This window comes from Schistocerca nitens, chromosome 2 (assembly GCF_023898315.1).
Source record: "Schistocerca nitens isolate TAMUIC-IGC-003100 chromosome 2, iqSchNite1.1, whole genome shotgun sequence".
In the NCBI taxonomy this organism is placed as follows: Eukaryota; Metazoa; Arthropoda; class Insecta; order Orthoptera; family Acrididae; genus Schistocerca; species Schistocerca nitens.
In genome coordinates this window covers 810184776-810206124 of record NC_064615.1, presented here as the reverse complement: position 1 = coordinate 810206124, position 21349 = coordinate 810184776, and the positions used below count along the sequence as shown (strand labels likewise).

The window sequence follows — 21349 nt, the reverse complement described above, 5'->3', positions numbered from 1 at the left end:
CACTAGCGCCAATGAGCAATCTAGTCTATGGTGTAGATCAGGGATGTCCAAACCGTGGCCTGTAGGCCGCATGCAGCCCAAAGCAAGTATCAGTGCGGCCCAAGAAGTGAACACCTATCATATAACCCGTAAAAAAAGGCCCTTAAAATCCCGTTTATGCAAAGTAATGATACCTCATACATAAAATGTCAAATTAATTCCATTTTGCGTTTTTAGATTAAAGAATCATAAATTAATAAATTCTAAAGGTCTTAAACGTGTTAAACACTTCATGTTACACACTTCTAGAGTTTGTAGATGCGATTTTGTAGATCAAGTTTTACAAAGGAACCCGTATCGGGAAACATAATTCAACGACGCTACTGAGGGTCGAAGTATGTATATACAGAGTGATTTCGTGATGATGTTATAAACTTTCTATGCTGATGGAGAAGGATAAATGTATCAATTAGCGGTAAGGGTCACTGTACCGGAAACGAACGAGCTGAAAGTTATAAGGGAAAACGTTTCTGATACCTCTGACAGTGGAATACATGTATTGGTACTGTTGTTGCTAAGATTGTAGGGTTGGGAACTTTTAGTGGCGGTAGTATGGACCTCAACAAGAAAAAAATGTTCAGTAAACATGAGGCGTAAAATGCATACCTCAAGAGCTATGACTGCTTATCATGTGTTTCACAGCAACTAAGATGAACAAGTGCTCATAGATCCTCAGGTATGAGTTTTAGAGCCCATATCTACTGGACATTTTTTCCTTGTTTTGTTATATACTACCGCATCTAAAAGTTACCTACCACACAATCTTAACAACAACACTACCAGTACATGTATTCCACTGTCAGGGGTATCATAATGGTTTTCACTTACAAATTTCGATTTGTTCGTTTCCCCTTACCTCAAACTGCTACATTTATCCTTCTCCATCGTCAGAGAAAGTTTGTAACATCATTGCGAAACCATCCTGTATTTACTCACACTTACAGGCGTCGGTACCTATAACTTATACTCCGTAGGGTCGTTAAAAACGCTTCCGGAATGGATTCCCACGTAAAACTTGATGTACTAACCAGGAAAGTACTTGGGCTCGAACAAACACAAATACACGAAAATCGTGTGAGAAATAATGTAAAGGTATCTTATTGCACTAGTGATACTCCCGCATCTGCAAAACTCTGCAGTCGTCCGTTAGAGGCCTCTGCGTATGCCATGCCGCATTGCACACTGACCTGCCGGTACGCCAGTCGGGACCAGTAGGGACGGTGCAGTGTGCCTCTGAAGTTGCGTTTTGTGACATTATTGTGTATTGAAGCGTCAGATGGCTCGGCGATTGGTAATCAATCCTGCTAATGAATTGCGATTGGTTGACATGAAGTTACGAAGAACCCTTCTTCGTGAAGATGGTATTGGTATATGTTTTCTGGTATCTATTATAGTGCAGAAATATGAGCATAAGTTAGAAACAGATACTGTTGTAACAATAACACATAATGATGTTGATAGGGATGATAATGACGAACAACTCATTGCAAACGGTAGTGCTACGGCAAGTGCGGGAAGAGGCGATGGAAGCAGTGACAGTGAATACCAACCGTCTCCCAAGAAGAAGGTTAAAGTTGCAAGTATCATCAGGGCGTATGATAACACACTGGAGAACATGTACGATGATTATTACGTGAGAGGTTTCGACACATTCGACAAGCTTCTGAAAAGATACCCTAAACTGAAGTCTAAAAGCAATATTAAAAACATACTGGATTACGTGGCAGAGAAAAGAGAAGGAAATACAGTTTTCAAAGGAAATCGTACACTGCTGTTCAAGACCATCAAGGAGCGTGTAATGGCGAAATTCGATGAAGCGCCAGAATGCGGTTCCGCCGTTCATTATTGGCATTTACAAAATGGTTCAAATGGCTCTGAGCACTATGGGACTTAACATCTATGGTCATCAGTCCCCTAGAACTTAGAACTACTTAAACCTAACTAACCTAAGGACATCACACAACACCCAGTCATCACGAGGCAGAGAAAATCCCTGACCCCGCTGGGACTCGAACCCGGGAGGCATTTACAACATTGGGCATTGGACGCAGCCAGAAATCTCGGGTGTACAAACTTTACAGCTTCACTAGGATTTATTACTAATTTGAAAAAGGAGTTTAGGATAACATCACGCCGTATCGCTATGCTCCAAGCACAAAAAGATAAGGATGACGAAGAAGAGCTGATTGAAAGAGCTCAAACGTTTGTTGCTGACGTCAATGAGCATATCACGGGAGAAAACATCGATATTAGTTCTGTGTGGAACTGTGATCAGAGTCAGTTCAATTATGAACTTTCTTGTGACAGAACACTATCCATGAAAGGGGAGAGAAACATTGTCGCGATGTTGCAATCAGTTAACTGTGCAACACATACTTACACGATCGATGTTGCTATATCAATGGACGGACGATTGTCAGACAAACTCTATATTTGCTTCCAAGAATCCAGTGGAAAGTTTGGACCCCGCGTGTCAAGGAAAATAGAAACGCGGTGCCCTCCAAATGTCGTCGTCGATGCAAGTATGAGTGGGAAGTGACGAAACAACATCTGAAGACGTTTTTTCAGTCAGTTTTGAATCCACATTTGTCGAGAAAGTCATTAGTACTTTGTGACTCCTGGTCTGGACATAAGGTTGAACGAGTACTACTGGGAGCATCTGGCGGAAAACATGCAGATTTAAAAATCATTCCGCCTAAAACTATAAAATATGCACAACCTCTGGATGTGTATTTCTTCAGGCAATTTAAAATATATGCCAAGAGAATAACAGACTTCATTAAACTACGTTCCAGTAATATGCAGCCGAAATTGCACGACAGATTCTTTATCATGAATATGCATTCTGTCATTTACAATCAGTTATCTGCGGGAGTATACAGACCAATGCTTCGTTACGCGTGGCAGAACGCTGGCTACGATATTGGTGAACCAGTGAACAACTTCAAAAGTGTCATTGACGTGGCGTTCAACACTGATATTATAGAATGTGAAAATACGCCATGCGATCAACTTGCATTTCTTCACTGTGCGTTTTGCAGTCATTCGTATTGCTCGGAGCATTTTATTGACATTCCGCATTTACATTTATAGTTAAGATTGCTGCATTACGTATGGCGTCTACAATTACATCTACAGTGATATCTAGAGCATGACTGCAGACTTTTCCAGAAAAACGACACCCACCAGAAGTACATAATGATCCTGTAACCAAACGTTCATACAGATCTGTTTGTTCGATCCCAAGTACTTTCCTGGTAAGTCCCCTCTACAATCTCTAGAAATGTGTTACACGAATTGTGAAACATCCTGTATACCTCCGACCGCCTATGTACACAGGGTTATTCTAAATGATGGACCCATTTTCAAAAATTCGTACGTTTTCAAGTACAAATCCAAAATGAACAAGCTTTATACCAATGAAAACACGAAGTTTCCAAGTTTTTGGCGGGCGGCGTCGGGCGGGCGGTGATGGTTTTAGAAGCGGCCGGTAGAATTCGCGCGGCAATAGGGCAGTAATTCCGTTTCACTGTCAGTTGTGAGTGAGATGGCGACTGTGGAGCACAAGGTTTCCTGCGTTCTTGAGTTCGCGAAAAGTGAGTCGCAAATTTCAGCGCAGTGGGCATTGCACACCAACTTCGGTATTCAACCAACTCGCAAAAGCATTAGCCGTTGATTTAAGCAGTTTAAACAGACTGGCAATGTGTGCAAAGGAAAAAGCACAGGCCGACCTCGTGTGTCAGAGGATGGTGTCCGACGGATTCAAGAAACTTTTGTGCGCAGTCCTAGTAAGTCTACCAACAGAGCCAGTCAAGAACTTGGAATACTCCAGCCAACTGTATGGAAAGTTCTGAGACGGCGTTTGCTGTACAAGCCCTAGCGATTACAACTTGTGCAGGCTCTCAACCCCAATGACAAAGAGGAGCGTCTCGTATTTTGTGGTTATGTGCTAGCAAAGTTGGAGGATGACGCATTTCTACAGCGTGCAATTTTTAGCGATGAAGCGAAGTTCCATCTTAGTGGAAAAGTCAACAGACACAATGTTCCCATATGGGGTTTGGAAAATCCACATTCACAATTGTAACACGAAAGAGACTCACCGAAGATTCACGTGTTCTGTGCTGTATCCTGTACAATGGTTTTCTATTTTATTCATTTATTTATTTTGTGGAAAGAACTGTAACTGGAACCACGTAACTGGACATGTTGGAACAATGTCTGTTTCCTCAAGTTATGGAAGATTCTCAGGACTTCATTTTCCAACAGGATGGAGCTCTGCCCCATTGGCACCGTGGTGAACAAGGCATTCTGAATGACTCCATTCCTCAGTGCTGGATCGGTTGCAGGGGAGTTGAGGACCTGGCTCTGCATTTCTGGCCGCCGAGATCTCCTGAGCTCACACCTTGCGACTATTTCTTATGAAGGAAGCTGTTTACGTCCCACCTGTACCAACCACTCTGAACGATCTGCAGAACCTGATCACTGCTGCCGTGCACACAGTAGCAGCAGATACACTTTCGCGTGTGTGGGTCGAGTTTGGCTACCGTGTCTATGTTTCCAGTGCAGCCAACGTTGGCCACATTTATAAAATTTATCACATTTCTAGTTATTAAATAATTATTAAAAATAATTAATTAAAAATTATTAAGTTTATTAAATTGATGTCAAACGTTATTAAAAAACTTCGAAACTTCCTCTTTTCACTAGTATAAAGCTTGTTAATTTTGGATTTGCACTTGAATAAATATGAAGGTTTGAAAATACACAACTGGCCATTAAAATTGCTACACCACGAAGATGACGTGCTATAGACACGAAATTTAATAGTCAGGAAGAAGATGCTGTGATATGCAAAAGATTAGCTTTTCAGAGCATTCACGCAAGATTGGCGCCGGTAGCGACTGTAGTGGACTGTTAAGGCAGCCAGTCCACAGTGAAGTAGCCGAAAGGGCACGCGTCAACTCACGCCGTCTGGCTTTAAGTCTGGAACAAGATTCGTAATGAATGTGATAAAGAACAGAACGTAGCTACTAGAACACTTAACTTTTATATCGTCCGTTGGTATACAGCATTCTGGATGATACAAGTGAGACTCTATCTTGAGGTACATGCAACGTTACAAATGGTTAATGGCACCTTGCTAGGTCGTAGCCATTAACTTAGCTGAAGGCTATTCTAACTGTCTCTCGGCAAATGAGAGAAAGGCTTCGTCAGTGTAGTCGCTAGCAACGTCGTCGTACAACTGGGGCGAGTGCTAGTACGTCTCTCGAGACCTGCCTTGTGGTGGCGCTCGGTCTGCGATCCTGACAGTGGCGACACGCGGGTCCGACATGTACTAATGGACCGCGGCCGATTTAAGCTACCACCTAACAAGTGTGGTGTCTGGCGGTGACACCACAGCAACACCTACAACGTGCTGACATGACGAAAGTTTCCAACTGATTTCTCATACACAGACAGCAGTTGACCGGCGTTGTCTGGTGAAACGTTGTTGTGATGCCTCGTGTAAGGCCGGCCGGAGTGGCCGTGCGGTTCTAGCCGCTACAGTCTGGAACCGAGCGACCGATCCGGTCGCAGGTTCGAATCCTGCCTCGGGCATGGCTATGTGTGATGTCCTTAGGTTAGTTAGGTTTAATTAGTTCTAAGTTCTAGGCGACTGATGACCTCAGAAGTTAAGTCGCATAGTGCTCAGAGCCATTTTTGAACCTCGTGTAAGGAGGAGAAATGCGTACCATCACGTTTCCGAGTTTGATAAAGGTCGGATTGTAGCCTATCGCGATTGCGGTTTATCGTTTCGCGACATTGCTGCTCGCGTTGGTCGAGATCCAATACTGTTAGCAGAATATGGAATCGGTGGGTTCAGGAGGGTAATACGGAACGCCGTGCTGGATCCCAACGGCCTCGTATCCCTAGCAGTCGAGATGACAGGTATCTTATCCGCATGGTTGTAACGGATCGTGAGCCACGTCTCGATCCCTGAGTCAACAGATGGGGACGTTTGCAAGACAACAACCATCTGTACGAACAGTTCGACGACTTTTACAGCAGCATGGACTATCAGCTCGGAGACCATGGCTGTGGTTACCGTTGACGCTACATCACAGACAGGAGCGCCTGCGATGTTGTACTCAACGACGAACCTCGGTGCACGAATGGCAAAACGTCATTTTTTCGGGTGAATCCAGGTTCTGTTTACAGCATCAAAAAATGTCTCTGAGCACTATGGGACTTAATTACTAAGGTCATCAGTCCCCTAGAACTTAGAACTACTTAAACCTAATTAACCTAAGGACATCACACACAGCCGTGCCCGAGGCAGGATTCGAACCTGCGACCGTAGCGGTCACGCGGTTCCAGACTGTAGCGCCTAGAACCGCTCGGCCACCCTGGCCGGCTTTACAGCATCATGATGGTCGCAACCGTGTTTGGCGACATCGCAGTGAACGCACATTGGAAGCGTGTATTCGTCATCGCCATGCTGGCGTATCACCCGGCGTGATGGTATGGGGTGCCATTGGTTACACGTCTCGGTCACCTCTTGTTCGCATTGACGGCACTTTGAACAGTGGACGTTACATTTCAGATGTGTTACGACTTGTGGCTCTACCATTCATTCGATCCCTGCGAAACCCTACATTTCAGCAGGATAATGCACGACCGCATGTTGCAGGTCCTGTGCAGGCCTTTGTGGATACAGAAAATGTTCGACTGCGGCCCTGGCCAGCACATCCTCCAGATCTCTCACCAATTAAAAACATCTGGTCAATGGTGGCCGAGCAACTGGCTCGTCACAATACGCCAGTCACTACTTCTGATGAACTGTGGTATCGTGTTGAAGCTGCATGGACAGCTGTACCTGTGCACGCCATTCTAGCTCTGTTTGACTCAATGCTCTGGAGTATCAAGGCCGTTATTACGGCCAGAGGTGGTTGTTCTGGGTACTGATTTCTCAGGATCTACGCACCCAAATTGCGTGAAAATGTAATCACAAGTCGGCTCTAGTATAATATATATGTCCAATGAATACCCGTTTATCATCTGCATTTCTTCTTGCTGTAGCAATTTTAATGGCCAGTAGTGTAGGTCCATCATTTAGAATAACCTTGTATTACGTGCGGCCCAAAAATAGATTTTTTCCCCAGTGTGTCCCAGGTGAAAAAAAAAGGTTCGACATCTCTGGTGTAGATGTAGGAGAAGGGTGACTCACGTTGCGCTGAAAGAAGTGGACGTCGAGGAGGCCGAGGCGCACACAGCGCATGAGCAGAGGCAGGTAGCGCATGCGCGCCGCTGGGTTGACGGCGGTCCAGCGCAGCACGCAGCACCAGACGAGTTGCTCGCTGCGCGCGTTGAGCCAGTCCGTGCTGAGCAGGGCGCCCAGTTCGGCGGCGGGCAGGCAGAGAAGCGCGTCCGTCTCCATCTCGACGCGCGGGAAGTGCCGCAGCGCGTACCGCCGCGCCGCCTTCTCCAGCCGAATGCACGACGGCTGTCTGCGCATGTCACCAGTCGGCTGGAGCGGCGAGTGGCATAATGCGTTGTGCACCAGACAGAATGTACAGGGGATGGACAAAAATATGGGAACACTAAACGGTGCTGGAAACCAGCAGGCGTTCTAAACAGCTTTCAATAGTCTCGCAATGGATAAATACAGGCCGCGTATGGTTTTCAAAGGAATCTTACACCATTCTTCCGACACAAAAGTGGCAAATTCAGGTCACGATGATGGAGGTGGGTAGCGATCACGCTCCATTCTCTCCAAAGTAGACCACAAACGCTCAACAATACTGAGATACGGCGATTGTGGTGATCAGGGGCGTTGCGATAGTTCAACTCGTGCTCACAAAACCAGTCATGGACGATGCGATCTGTATGAACGGGGAACACAGCATCACCACTGGGGAACAAAAATTGTACCATAGGATGGACTTAATCATCGAAAATGGTCTCATAATCCTTGGCAGTGATGTGACGTTGCAGAGTAACCGTGGGCCTCATGGAATACCACGATATGGCTGCCCGATTCACCACCGAATCCGTGTCATGTTTTCCTGACAAAGCAAACTCGGGCAGAAGTTGGGAACAGTGTGAAACAAAATGAGATTTTCACTCTGCAGCGGAGTGTGCGCTGATATGAAACTTCCTGGCAGATTAAAACTGTGTGCCGGACCGAGACTCGAATTCGGGACCTTTGCCTTTCGCGGGCAAGTGCTCTACCAACTGAGCTACCCAAGCACAACTCACGCCCCGTCCTCACAGCTTTACTTCTACCAGTACCTCGCCTCCTACCTTCGAAACTTTAAAGAAGCTCTCCTGCGAACTTTGCAGAACTAGCACTCCTGAAAAGAAAGGATATTGCGGAGACATGGCTTAGCCACAGCCCTGTCTCCGCAATGTCCTTATATCCTTTCTTTCAGGAGTGCTAGTTCTGCAAGGTTCGCAGGAGAGCTTCTGTAAAGTTTCGAAGGTAGGAGGCGAGGTATTGGCAGAAGTAAAGCTGTGAAGACGGGGCGTGAGTCGTGCTTCGGTAGCTCAGATGGTAGAGCACTTGCCCGCGAAAGGCAAAGGTCCCGAGTTTGAGTCTCGGTCGGGCACACAGTTTTAATCTGGCAGGAAGTTTCAGTGTGAAACAAGATTCATATGACCAAAGGCCTTTCTTCCACTGCTCCATAGTTCAATTTTTATGGCTTCGGCACCACGTTTTCCTGTTACGGACATTAGTCTCACGGATGGAATGGTTTAGGAATATGAAATCGCCCCGCAATTCTCTGCTGCTGGAGCTCCCTTCGTGTTGTTTTGGTGCTGACAGGGTTCACGAGTGCGACAGTCAGTTCTTCAGTGAATTTTGGAGCTGTCGTCCTCTTCTTTTGCGTCACAATCCTCTTCAGTGACCGTCCATCACGACCACTCAACACACACTTTCGTCCGCGTTGTGGGTTAGAGGATGATTTTTTTGCGCTATATGCGGTACAAACCTTCGATACGGTGCATATTGAAACAGCGAACACTTGTACTAGCTTGGTTTATGAAGCGCCCACCACATGAGCACCAACAACTTGCCCACGTTCGAGTTCATTTATCTCCGACATGATGTACTCACTTCTACACAGAACGCTGTTCTGACTACGAGTCACGCTTGCAACGTATTGAGGGCATTCCACTGGTGCCGTTCGTCGTCAAATACAACTGCGCACACTGCTCAAGCATGAATTTCTCTCGATGTCTCCATATTTTTATCCGATCCCTCGAGGTGGCATTATTCCCACCTACATTTTGCTGTGCTGTGAAATGTTTACCATTTGCATATCCAAGCAAGTGCCAAACTTCACGCCAACGTAACGTTTGTTGCATGCCGTATTCATGGTGTTCCAACTTTAATTACCGCCAGTGTAGGTCGGTAGCTACTGGTTTGACATGCAAATAATTCTCTCTTCATAAACTCTTTGGCATGGTAACCATGCACTCATAGATGGCAGATGATCCTTCCCTGAGATCTGCTGAAACGTGCGACCTTATTGAGCCCAGGACAGTCGGGACATCATCTTCATTTCTCGTTTATTTCAAAATTGTTTTTAGTGTGTGTACATCACAGAACATTAAATGGTTTGGGGTGCAATTTAAGCCCAATTATGGAAGCAGCCCATTGTTCTTTACGCAGAGATATATGAGACCTGGAAACTTATGGAGACCACCTAGGGTGATTCTCTTATATGCCCGAGTGGAATTAACAAACTGTGATCACGGAAGGGAAATGTCAAGAAACTGGGAGAAAGTAACTGTGAGGGAGCTGTAGTAGCTTCCAGCATCCTCACAATAACATGTGACTTCCAAAAAGGGCTGCATACACAAAATTTACGTTATCCTCTGTATGATGCCGCTCATTGCTGATAACCCCACAACTCGCCGTCGGGCGTGCTGCCATGACTGGCTAGCATGCACCATATCGAGAAACAGAGTGGGGAGTATTCCAAGCCTCACAGCTTTACGAGCAGATAATGTGATCGTGTACACCTAGGTTATGTTTCTCATTTGGCTAGGCTGTTACAGAAGATAATACATAGCAATTGTCCAAAAGTTTTAATCTATACGATAGCAGATATTTCCCTATTGTTTTCCTATGAGGAAACAGAGCACCAGTTCGTCGTAGGCATAAATGAGTCTAGAAGAAATGGCTGAGAACTATAGCCAAGCTGGATGATGATTCAGAGCACTTCCGATAAAACCACCGCAAGCACCGACTACTTTTCACACATTCATTTATCAGAGCAGCTTATCATGACAAAGTCTTAAATTAGTCACTCTCTTAAAGAAGCGCACTGGTCGATTTGGAGCACTGTAGATGGTAGAGAATTGGTAACAGGTGGTCATATGACCCCCCCCCCCCTTCCACCACTTAACAGAAATGTGGTGTGTATTTATGAGTTGTATCCTGCGTAACTCATATGCTAAAACACCTTTGAAATTGCGTTGAAGCACTAGTACATCTGCGATATTCAGGGTGAATCACCTGAAATTTGAACCGTAAGTATTGTAGAAATGGAAAGTGCTATTGACGAGCAGTTTTCACAGAATGGACTGGTAGTCAGGTGCGCATACTGTTAGCCGATAAGCCGGCCGGTGTGGCCGAGCGGTTCTAGGCACTACAGTCTGGAACCGCACGACCGCTACGGTCGCAGGTTCGAATCCTGCCTCGGGCATGGATATGTGTGATGTCCTTAGGTTAGTTTGGTTTAAGTAGTTCTGAGTTCTAGGGAACTGATGACTTCAGATGTTAAGTCCCATAGTGCTCGGAGCCATTTGAACCATTTGAATTTTGTTAGCCGATAAACAGATTGTAATGAGACTTAGGAAGTGTATTTCTTGTGCAAACATACAATTTTTTTAATGGGGCAGTGTCTACTGACATTAACAAACCAAAAGTAGGGTAAACTGGAACGCCAGTAGTGTCTGTTTTAGGATTCTAGTGCGAGTCGTTTAAGAGATACCGTATTTTGAAAAGCTTCTACACTGACACTTTTTTATTGAACTTACGTAGTTGCTATGTGCGATGTTGTTGTCTTTGCTTATAGTGTGCTTGCCTGTTCCTTCAGTGCATTGGAACTTGCTAGGCAGTGTGTGACGGTCCAAGCAGTAGGTCGTGCGTGGACAACGGGATTTACCACCGCAGAAAAAGCCAACATGCTCATTGTGTATCGAGAGTATAGGAAGAATGCAGTTCGTTCTTGTACGGTATATGCGTCGTGATACCCCAGTAGGCGTCAACCATGTCGGAAATTATTTATCAATCTCTTCAACCAGTTACGTCAAAGCGGTAGCGTAACACCTAGACAACGTAAGAGAAGGAAACAAGTGATGACAGAAGAGGACGAAATTTAATGCTCTTGCTACTGTTGCAGTTGATACGCCCTTTAGGTTCCGCACAATCGCACGTGGAAGTGTGAGCCACGTAAGTGTCCTCCGCACTCGCCATTGACCTAGGTTCTATCCCTATGACATTTATCTCCATCGAGATCTGCCTGGAAAAGATTATGAGAATCCTGTTACCTTCTGTACATGGTCATTAAGACAAGACACTCCAGACGTATCATGTATCTCGTTTCGTGATGAAGCCACATTTACCAATCATGGCCAGGTAAACTGCCGAAACATGCACTATTGGTCTGTTGTCAATCGCCGGTGGCTCCGTCAGGTGGAACGTCAGCGTCCATGCAGTGTAAATGTGTGGTGTGGGATAGTGAAAAATCAGTTATCAGGCCCGATTTTCATAGATGGAGCACTGAATGCGCACAAGTATCGCAGCCTCCTAACAGACCATCTTCGGCCGGCCGGTGTGGTCGAGCGGTTCTAGGAGCTTCAGTCTGGAACCTCGCGACCGCTACGGTCGCAGGTTCGAATCCTACCTCGGACATGGATGTGTATGATGTCCTTAGGTTAGCTAGGTTTAAGTAGTTCTAAGTTCTAGGGGACTGATGACCTCCATAGTGTTCAGCGCCATTTGAACCATTTGAAGACCATCTTCCACGGATGCTAGAACGCGTTCCTCTGCAGACTAGAAGAAACCTGTGGTACCAACATAATGGCTGTCCAGCTCATACTGCATGAAGTGCTACAGCATATCTACACAAATTATGTCTAAATCGTTGGACTGGACTCAAAAGACCTGTACCTTATCTTACTAGTCGCACTAATTTTAAGCCTGTAGTCTGTATTTTGTGGGGAAAGCTGAAAGACACTGTCTACAACAGGGCTTAACAACTGGCCGGTTTTGAGCGTGAGTACTCGCGTCTGCTCAGGCACGTGCTCGCGAGCAGGTGAATGGTCGCGGAACAGGGAGGGCGGGGAGGGAGGGGAAATGCGCGCGCACGTTTGAATAGGGCCGCAGCTTGCCTATTGAAATCACGCCGACTGTGTAACGTTTAAAGTACTAAGACAGCTCTAACAGTCACTTCGCTGGTTAAGAATCATGTCAAGTCGCCGTTGTGTAACCCCAACCATGCTTTCGCAGTTGGGAGGAATTGTATCTGTTTACAGAAAAAGATGGTGTTGCAAAATGTTTAGTATGTCACAAAACGCAGAATTCTTTTAGGAAATTTAATTTGCAGCGACATTATATGTCGTACCACGCGAAAGACTACGGAAGTGGAAAATGTGATGGACCAGATCGTGCACAGGAAGTTATTAAACTTAAAAGAAAGCTATCCGAAAAAGATCTGGACGACGAAGAAAAATCAACTGAGGCAGCTCTCAGAGTGAGTTACAAAATTGCTTTCCTTTTAGCAAAATCCCTGCGCCCCTTCACTGATGGCGATTTAATAAAAGAATGTTTGGTAGTTGCAGCGGAACATTTGTGTCCATCTCAAGTTGAACAGTTTCGGATTCTGCCATTATCTAACATGACCATTATGCGTCGCATACAGGACATGGCAGACGACGTCCAGAGCCAGCTTGCAAATATCTGCAAAGATTTTATGGCTTATTCTCTAGCTCTGGACGAAAGCGTTGATATCACTGGAACAGCGCAGCTTGCCATATTTATTAGAGGTATTAAAAGAGATCTTCATGTGAGGGAGGAGCTCCTCGATGTAGTAGCCATGAAGAACTCTACAGCCGGAGGTATTTTAAGTAGTATTGAAGAAAGTGTTGAAAATATAGGATTGTCGTGGAATTCTTTAGTTTCAGTGTCTACAGACGGTGCACCAGCGATGACAGGGAAAAAATCAGGTTTCCTTGCGCTGTTGAAGGAGAAAATGCAGAAACTGACCGTTCCGAACGAAATATGGGGCGTTTACTGTGTGATCCACCAGGAAAACTTACGTGCAAAGAGTATCACTCTAAAAAATGTGATGAGTGGTGTTGTTCGTAAAACCAATTATAGAAGGAAGCATGGGCTACAACACAGGCAATTTAAAAGCTTTCTTGAGGATGTAGAAAGTCAGTGTGGTAGCCTGCCTTATTACAGCGAGGTCCGCTGGCTTAGTCGTGGCGAATTATTAAATCGATTTTTTTGCCTATTAGATGAGATAAATATGTTCATGGAAATAAATAACATGTGTGTTCCTGAATTGAAAGAGCCTTCATGGAAATGTGATCTCGCATTCTTATCAGATTTAACTAGCCATCTGAATGCTTTGAACATTTCACTACAAGGTAAAGATCTGCTAATTACTCATTTCATAGATCGAGTACGAGCTTTTAAAATGAAATTGACACTTTGGGTGAGTCAGCTGGAAACAGGAAATATAGCTCATTTTCCTAAATTATCATCCATGCAAGATGTTCACAAAGACTGTGAACGTTATTAACATAGTTTAGTTGCCCTTAAGGAAGAATTTGATCAACGCTTTCAAGATCTGACAGCACTAGACAGTGATTTTGATCTGTTCTCTCCATATTCAGCGAATATTGAAGAGATTCGTCCTGAGCTGCAACTATAAATTATTGACCTGCAGTGTGAAAGAGAATACAGAGACAAATTTCAGAACAAGAAAAACATTTTGGAATTCTACAGACAGTTCCCTCAGGATACATTTCCTCGTTTGCACAAACTGGCGGCTACAATAATATCAATGTTCGGTTCCACGTATGTTTGTGAACAACTGTTCTCTGCAATGAAATGTAACAAGACGCGCCTGAGAAACGCATTGTCTGATCGAAATTTAAACTGCACGCTGCGCCTACGATGCACAAGAACAATTACTCCGAACATAGACGCAATTATAAAGGGCAAAAAGTACAAGGTAACCGAGAATCCCACACTTCAGTGACACCTTTTATTGTGTAATAGTTCACAAATTAATACGAATGTAGAGGCATACACTAAGCTAATAAAATTATGTGGCAAGTGTACATTCTCCTTTATTTGTTTCATTTGTTGCAGTAATAATTCGTGAGTGATATCCCTGCAGGAGGCCGCGGATTTACATTGACTGGCGGCAGCTGTTGTGTGTACCACGTGACTCTCCCCACTCTCCGCTCTGGTCCGGTAGTGGGGGTAGCGTGCTCGCGCTGCTCCGTGCTCGCGCCTTGCTGCTCACAGCTTGCTCCGCGAGCACGTATGTTGTGAAGCCCTGGTCTACAAGGACATACCAACTACACCCGATGATATGCAACGACGTATTACTGCAGCCTGCTCGGACATCTCCGCTGAAATGCCAGCACATGTTCAAAAATGGTTCTGAGCACTATTGGACTTAACTTCTGAGGTCATCAGTCCCCTAGAACTTAGAACTACTTATACCTAACCAACCTAAGGACATCACACACATCCATGCCCGAGGCAGGATTAGAACCTGCGACCGTAGCGGTCTCGCGGTTCCAGACTGTAGCGCCTAGAACTGCTCGGTCACTGCGGCCGGCTCCAGCACGTGTGCACCAGTCGTTCCACACCAGATTGGAAGTGTGTACTGCCGCTGCTGGTGGTCATTTTGAACACAACCAGTAATGGCCAATTGTCTCGTTACTGGTCAGAATCCGCATAACTAGTGTATACACTTGGGTTGTTCCTTACTGTGCGCTACCACAGGTAGTGTGTCAGTCGGGAACTTTTCAAAATACGATATCCCGTAAACCACTCGCGCTAGAATTCCGCTGCAAATACCGCTGACATCGTAATGTACCACATTTTTAGTTTGTTAATGTAAAAAGGCATTGTTCCATTAAAAAAGCGCATGTTTGCGCAAAAATACACTTTCTAAGCATTATTACCATCTGTTGACTGGTTAACAATACGAGCCCCTGACTACAAATCCAATCTGTGAAAACCGCACATCAACAGCACTTTCCATTTCCGCAATATTTGCGGTGCAAGTTTTACTTGATTTGCCTTGAGTATTACATACTACGATTGTTTTTTTTTTCTTTTTTTTTTTTTTTTGTCTGTTGTGCTTATAACAAGAGGACTTACTGCTGAAATTACCTAGCGAAGAGCATGATGTGGATGCAGTTACTGGGAGAAAGCATGCTGATGAGCAAGTCGGTGCAGAGGTCGTGCAGGCCGGTCACGCACAGGTAGTCGGCGACGACCAGCATGCGGTAGACGTTCGCCTCGTTCAGGGGCAGAGGGCGCAGGTATGCGTAGTCCAAGATGAGCCTCATCTCCTCCGTCGTCACACCAGGGATCAGGACGTCCGTCTTGCAGACCGTGTGTAGCTTTGTGGTGAACAGTGTCCTGCGGCAGCGGGGCGCACAGTTGGAAACGCTAGGCAGGCATACGTACAGGTGATCGACAGTTTGAGTACAATCGCCACACTTATTAATCTTGAGCTTTCCGCACCTGTCCCATCTAGTCTCTCCTATGCCAATGTTGCACGGATATCCACTCCACAAACGTTCTATACCTCCAAACGCCTGAACGACACATAGGATCCTTTGACATCTCATGAAATTTCCACCTCTCCCCTCTCACAATGAATACCTCAGCACATCGTAAACTAGCTGCAAGTTCGACTGCTGTAAGTTTATTTTTTCCGCTCTAATGGGCAATCCTGGTACGCTGCCACTCTCATACTAACCCAACAGCTACCAACACTCCTTGTTCTCTCTCAAAATACCCCCCCCCCCACCCCTTCCACCGCCCTGCCGGTATTTAGCCATCCTGTTAACTGTAGCTCTTCTCTACCTGTCCTATCTGACATCAGTTCTCCTTCCCCCTTTATATCCGCTGTCTATTTCCTTATCATATTACAGCCCTGCCCGCACGTTCTGTTACCCAGCATACACCACAACGTCTATCCCCTTCTATAATTACAACCAGACGGATCCCTCTGGTTATATCCACACCCTATAACCCAACAGAATACCCTCCTCTAAATATTGATCCCCATAACAGGCCCTTTAACTTTAAGTGAAAGTGCAATGCTTCATTTTAAGATCGTAATCTATTTACGACTCCTTCTAAAAATCTTTTTATTATTTTTATTTCACCTTTTAGTTTTTCGTTTAAAAAAACTAATAAAGTCAGCAGTTAAATTTTATATTAGGAGCATAAACGAAATTCGTTTTTTGATAATTTTAAAAACATATGTAAATGTCTCGTCCTTTATGTTCTTTCACTATATGTATATTTTAAACCTTTTGGCTGAAGAGAGACAGGTCTGAACCGCTAATAGACCACTCTCCGCCGACATGGGATGAGGGGGATGAAAAAGCGGTAAGGAAAAATATCTATCGGCTCCATCCGTTGCAAGTTTTAGGAACCCCCTGAAATCCTTCAGGGACATTCACATTACCTCGCATTCCAAATCCGTTTACCATTCCAAACACGAATCCTACTCCAACTCATCCAGTTGCCATATCATCTTCTCTTCTTGGAGCACCTTTGAACGCCGTACATTAACCGAAGAAGAAACTTCCATCTTCCAATACCCTACCCTCTAATTACCAATCCAGATACCGTGCTGTACCATTACACCTTTATCACTCTTCATATGCTCTTCCTTGTCTTATCCCGGCTTTCCTCTCCGGATTTTCAATCATTGTCCGCTCCCCAACCATGAAGTTCATCCCGACATATCCCCTTCTCAGCAGCCTCAGGTAGTAGCCACGTCGCGCCCTAGCATCACCTCTGTGTATCCATCACTTCCTTCTACCTCCGACCCTCCTATAAAGCTCAGTAAAAAGAAAATTTCCTGGTACGGATTTTTAATTGCTCCATTATAGCAATCATCTTTTCATCTCCGTCGTGAACATGGGCGCTCACAGTCATCTCCACCGACCATTATCTCACAGCAACAACAACAATTTGCAAACCATAGAACTGTATTGTCTAAACAACAAAATTATTACCTTCCTATTATGACTATGATTGCTCCAGTTTGCCGTGGGGAATCTAAATTACAATTTAAAATAAAATGAACCTCTCACAATAAGGTCTTCGGGAGGTAAACTGCTGACTGCCGTGAAAAGCCCAGTGCCCCTCTCATGTATGAAGCACAAATTACACATCCAAAGAAAAGCTGCAATAGGGAGCAGATGATGTCATCAGGCCAAACTTCTAAACTGCCTACCTTTGACGCTCGATTATTGGTCTTTGCTTCTGTTCAGTGTCGAAAACCCGTACCGATTCATAATTAAGCACGTACTTCTGATTACTATTGAAGCTATTGCACTGTAACCGAATGCCGGCGCATAGAAGACATGACTAATGTGTGCGTAACAGTACACTGAGAAATTTGTCTTCCCTCATCTCTACAATTACAACCAGGAGCAGCCCTTTTGCTTATATCGCGCCCTACAAGCCAACAGAAAACCCAAAGTTCCCCTCTCCTAAATATTCTTTTCCCATAAGAGGTCCTTCAGCCTTAAGTGAAAGTGCAGTGTAGTGTACATCTATATAAAGATAATAAGATGACTGTTTAAAACAAGACAGTTTGATTACTTAAAAAAGTTGAACTTGATTGTACTTTGTGACGCCACTAGTCTTCCTCCACCATGGACTAGCCTCATTCGGCTGCTCCCTGGTGAATGTATTAAGAAATACTAGCGTTCTGTAGTAGTGATCGTGGAATAATTGGTGCTGTATTCCGTTCGATTACTCTGTGTTTTCATTTTCTTACTTAAAAAATATCGAGACAGTAGTTGGCAGGTGCACTTTAACACTTCTATGGAACTGTAAGAACAACAGCCCGATATTTCTATTGAATTTTCTGTGCCAACAAGAGTATATGTGTGTGTGTGTGTGTGTGTGTGTGTGTGTGTGTGTGTGTGTGGCTTGAAGGACCAAGCCTCTGTACTGCAGGTGGCCAACAAGATTTTAGCCTGGTGCCACCCTGTCGTCAAAACCCGCCGTGTCACATTCCGACACATCCAAAGTCTATTGTTTTTCTCCGAATCTTCGCCAAGCCAGGCCGGCTGCTTTCCTCTCTGGCATCCACCCCTCACGCCTATTTTCGTCGCGACCGAAACACATGACACCAAACTGACTGGTTGACTTTTTAGTTATTTGCTCCATTTCTTTACAAGGTACGTACACTACTGGCCATTAAAATTGCTGCACCCACCAGAAATGCAGATGATAAACGGGTATTCATTGGACAAATATATTATACCAGAACTGACATGTGATTACATTTTCACGCAATTTGGGTGCGTAGATCTTGAGAAATCAGTACCCAGAACAACCACCTCTGGCCGTAATAACGGCCTTGATACTCCAGAGCATTGAGTCAAACAGAGCTAGGATGGCGTGCACAGGTACAGCTGCCCATGCAGCTTCAACACGATACCACAGTTCATCAAGAGTAGTTGGTTGGTTGGTTTGGGGGAGGAGACCAGACAGCGTGGTCATCGGTCTCATCGGATTAGGGAAGGATGGGGAAGGAAGTCGGCCGTGCCCTTTCAGAGGCACCATCCCGGCATTTGCCTGGAGTGATTTAGGGAAATCACGGAAAACCTAAATCTGGATGGCCGGACGCGGGATTGAACCGTCGTCCTCCCGAATGCGAGTCCAGTGTCTAACCACTGCGCCACCTCGCTCGGTCATCAAGAGTAGTGACTGGCGTATTGTGACGAGCCAGTTGCTCGGCCACCATTGACCAGACGTTTTTAATTGGAGAGAGATCTGGAGAATGTGCTGGCCAGAGCAGCAGTCGAACATTTTCTGTATCCAGAAAGGCCCGTACAGGACCTGCAACATGCGGTCGTGCATTATCCTGCTGAAATGTATGGTGTCGCAGGGATCGAATGAAGGGTAGAGCCACGGGTCGTAACACATCTGAAATGCAGCGTCCACTGTTCAAAGTGCCGTTAATGCGAACAAGAGGTGACCAAGACGTGTAACCAATGGCAACCCATACCATCACGCCGGGTGATATGCCAGTATGGCGATGACGAATACACGCTTCCAATGTGCGTTCACCGCGATGTCGCCAAACACGGACGTGACCATCATGATGCTGTAAACAGAACCTGGAGTCATCCGAAAAAATGACGTTTTGCCATTCGTGCACCCAGGTTCGTCGTTGTTGTTGTTTTTGGGGAAGGAGACCAGACAGCGAGGTCATCGGTCTCATCGGATTAGGGAAGGATGGGGAAGGAAGTCGGCCGTGCCCTTTCAGAGGAACCATCCCGGCATTTGCCTGGAGTGATTTAGGGAAATCAGGATGGCCGGACGCGGGATTGAACCGTCGTCGTCCCGAATGCGAGTCCAGTGTCTATCCACTGCGCCACCTCTCTCGGTGGGTTCGTCGTTGAGTACACCATCGCAGGCGCTCCTGTCTGTGATGCAGCGTCAAGGGTAACCGCAGCCACGGTCTCCGAGCTGATAGTCCATGCTGCTGCAAACGTCGTCGAACTGTTCGTGCAGATGGTTATGTCTTGCAAACGTCCCCATCTTTTGACTCAGGGATCGAGACGTGGCTGCACGATCCGTTACAGCCATGCGGATAAGATGCCTGTCATCTCGACTGCTAGTGATACGAGGCCGTTGGGATCCAGCACGGCGTTCCGTATTACCCTCCTGAACCCACCGATTCCTTATTCTGCTAACAGTCATTGGAACTCGACCAACGCGAGTAGCAATGTCGCGATACGATGAACCGCAATCGCGATAGGCTACAATCCGACCTTTATCAAAGTCCGAAAGGTGATGGTGCGCATTTCTCATCCTTACACGAAACATCACAACAACGTTTCATCAGACAACGCCGGTCAACTGCTGTTTGTGTATGAGAAATCGGTTGGAAACTTTCGTCATGTCAGCACGTTGTAGGTGTCGCCACCGACGCCAACCTTGTGTGAATGCTCTGAAAAGCTAATGATTTGCATATCACGGCATTTTCTTCCTGTCGGTTAAATTTCGCGTCTGTAGCACGTCATCTTCGTGGTGTAGCAATTTTAATGGCCAGTAGTGTATATTCAGCCCCTATTTCTTAAAGTGTGCACTGTTGTAGGTACGCACCTGAAGTACATGCTGCAGGTAGAGAGGACGACGCGATGCACCAAGAAGAATCCGCCGTCAGCGAGTCGGACGACGGCGTCGCACAGCAGCTGCCGCCGGTACAGATCGGACAGCGCGAGCGCCCGCCTGGCGTTCAACAAGTGCGGCCCCGTCCTCAGCAGCCGTCCGCGCTCCTCTGGCTCGAGTTCCTGCTGATGTTCGCGTCCAAACTTCGGTAAAAACCTCAGCAGCCGCGTCAACTTTTGTCTCAACTCCACACATGTTCTGTTCACTGATGTGACAAAAGTCATGGGATACCTCCTAATACCGTGCCGGACCTCCTTTTGCCCGGCGTAGTGCAACAACTCGACGTGCTATGGACCTAACAAGTCTCTGGAAGTCCCATGCAGAAATAGTGAGCCATGCTGCCCCTAAGCTGTACGTAATTGTGAAAGCGTTTCCGGTGCAGGATTTTGTGCACGAACTGACCTCTCCATTACGTCCTATAAATGTTCTATGCGATTCATGTCGGATGATCTGGGCGGCCTAATCATTCTCTCGAATTGTTCACAATTTTCTTCAAATCAGTCTGAAACAACTGTCGTGTGGTGACACAGCGCCTTGTCTTCCATAAAAATTCCATCTTGTTTGGGAACGTGAAACCCGTGAATGGCTGCAAATCGGCTCCAAGTAGCAGAACATAACCATTTCCACTCAGAGGTCGGTCCTGTTGGATCAGAGGAACCAGTCCGTTCCATGTAAACACAGCCCACACTATTAAGGAGCCACCACCAGCTCGCACATTGCCTTGTTGAGATCCTGGATCCATGGCATCGTGGGGTTGCGCCACACTCGAACCGTGCCATCAGCTCTTACCAACTGAAATCGGACTAATCTGACGAGGCGGAGAGTTTGCAGCCACTTAGGGTCCAACTGATGTGG

General features: G+C 45.8%; 1 protein-coding gene across 1 annotated transcript in view; it reads right to left on the bottom strand.

The window, feature by feature from the left end:
* The window catches only part of LOC126235349 (kelch-like protein 10), a 66797-nt gene extending 46079 nt beyond the window's left edge, over positions 1 to 20718 (bottom strand). The window contains exons 1-3 of the mRNA XM_049944071.1: positions 20429 to 20718; positions 15449 to 15700; positions 7247 to 7526 (exon numbers count right to left, since the gene is read on the bottom strand). Of these exons, the coding sequence (XP_049800028.1) occupies positions 7247 to 7526; positions 15449 to 15700; positions 20429 to 20718 (822 nt within the window). The remainder of the gene's footprint in view (positions 1 to 7246; positions 7527 to 15448; positions 15701 to 20428) is intronic.
* Positions 20719 to 21349: the final 631 nt, after the last annotated feature.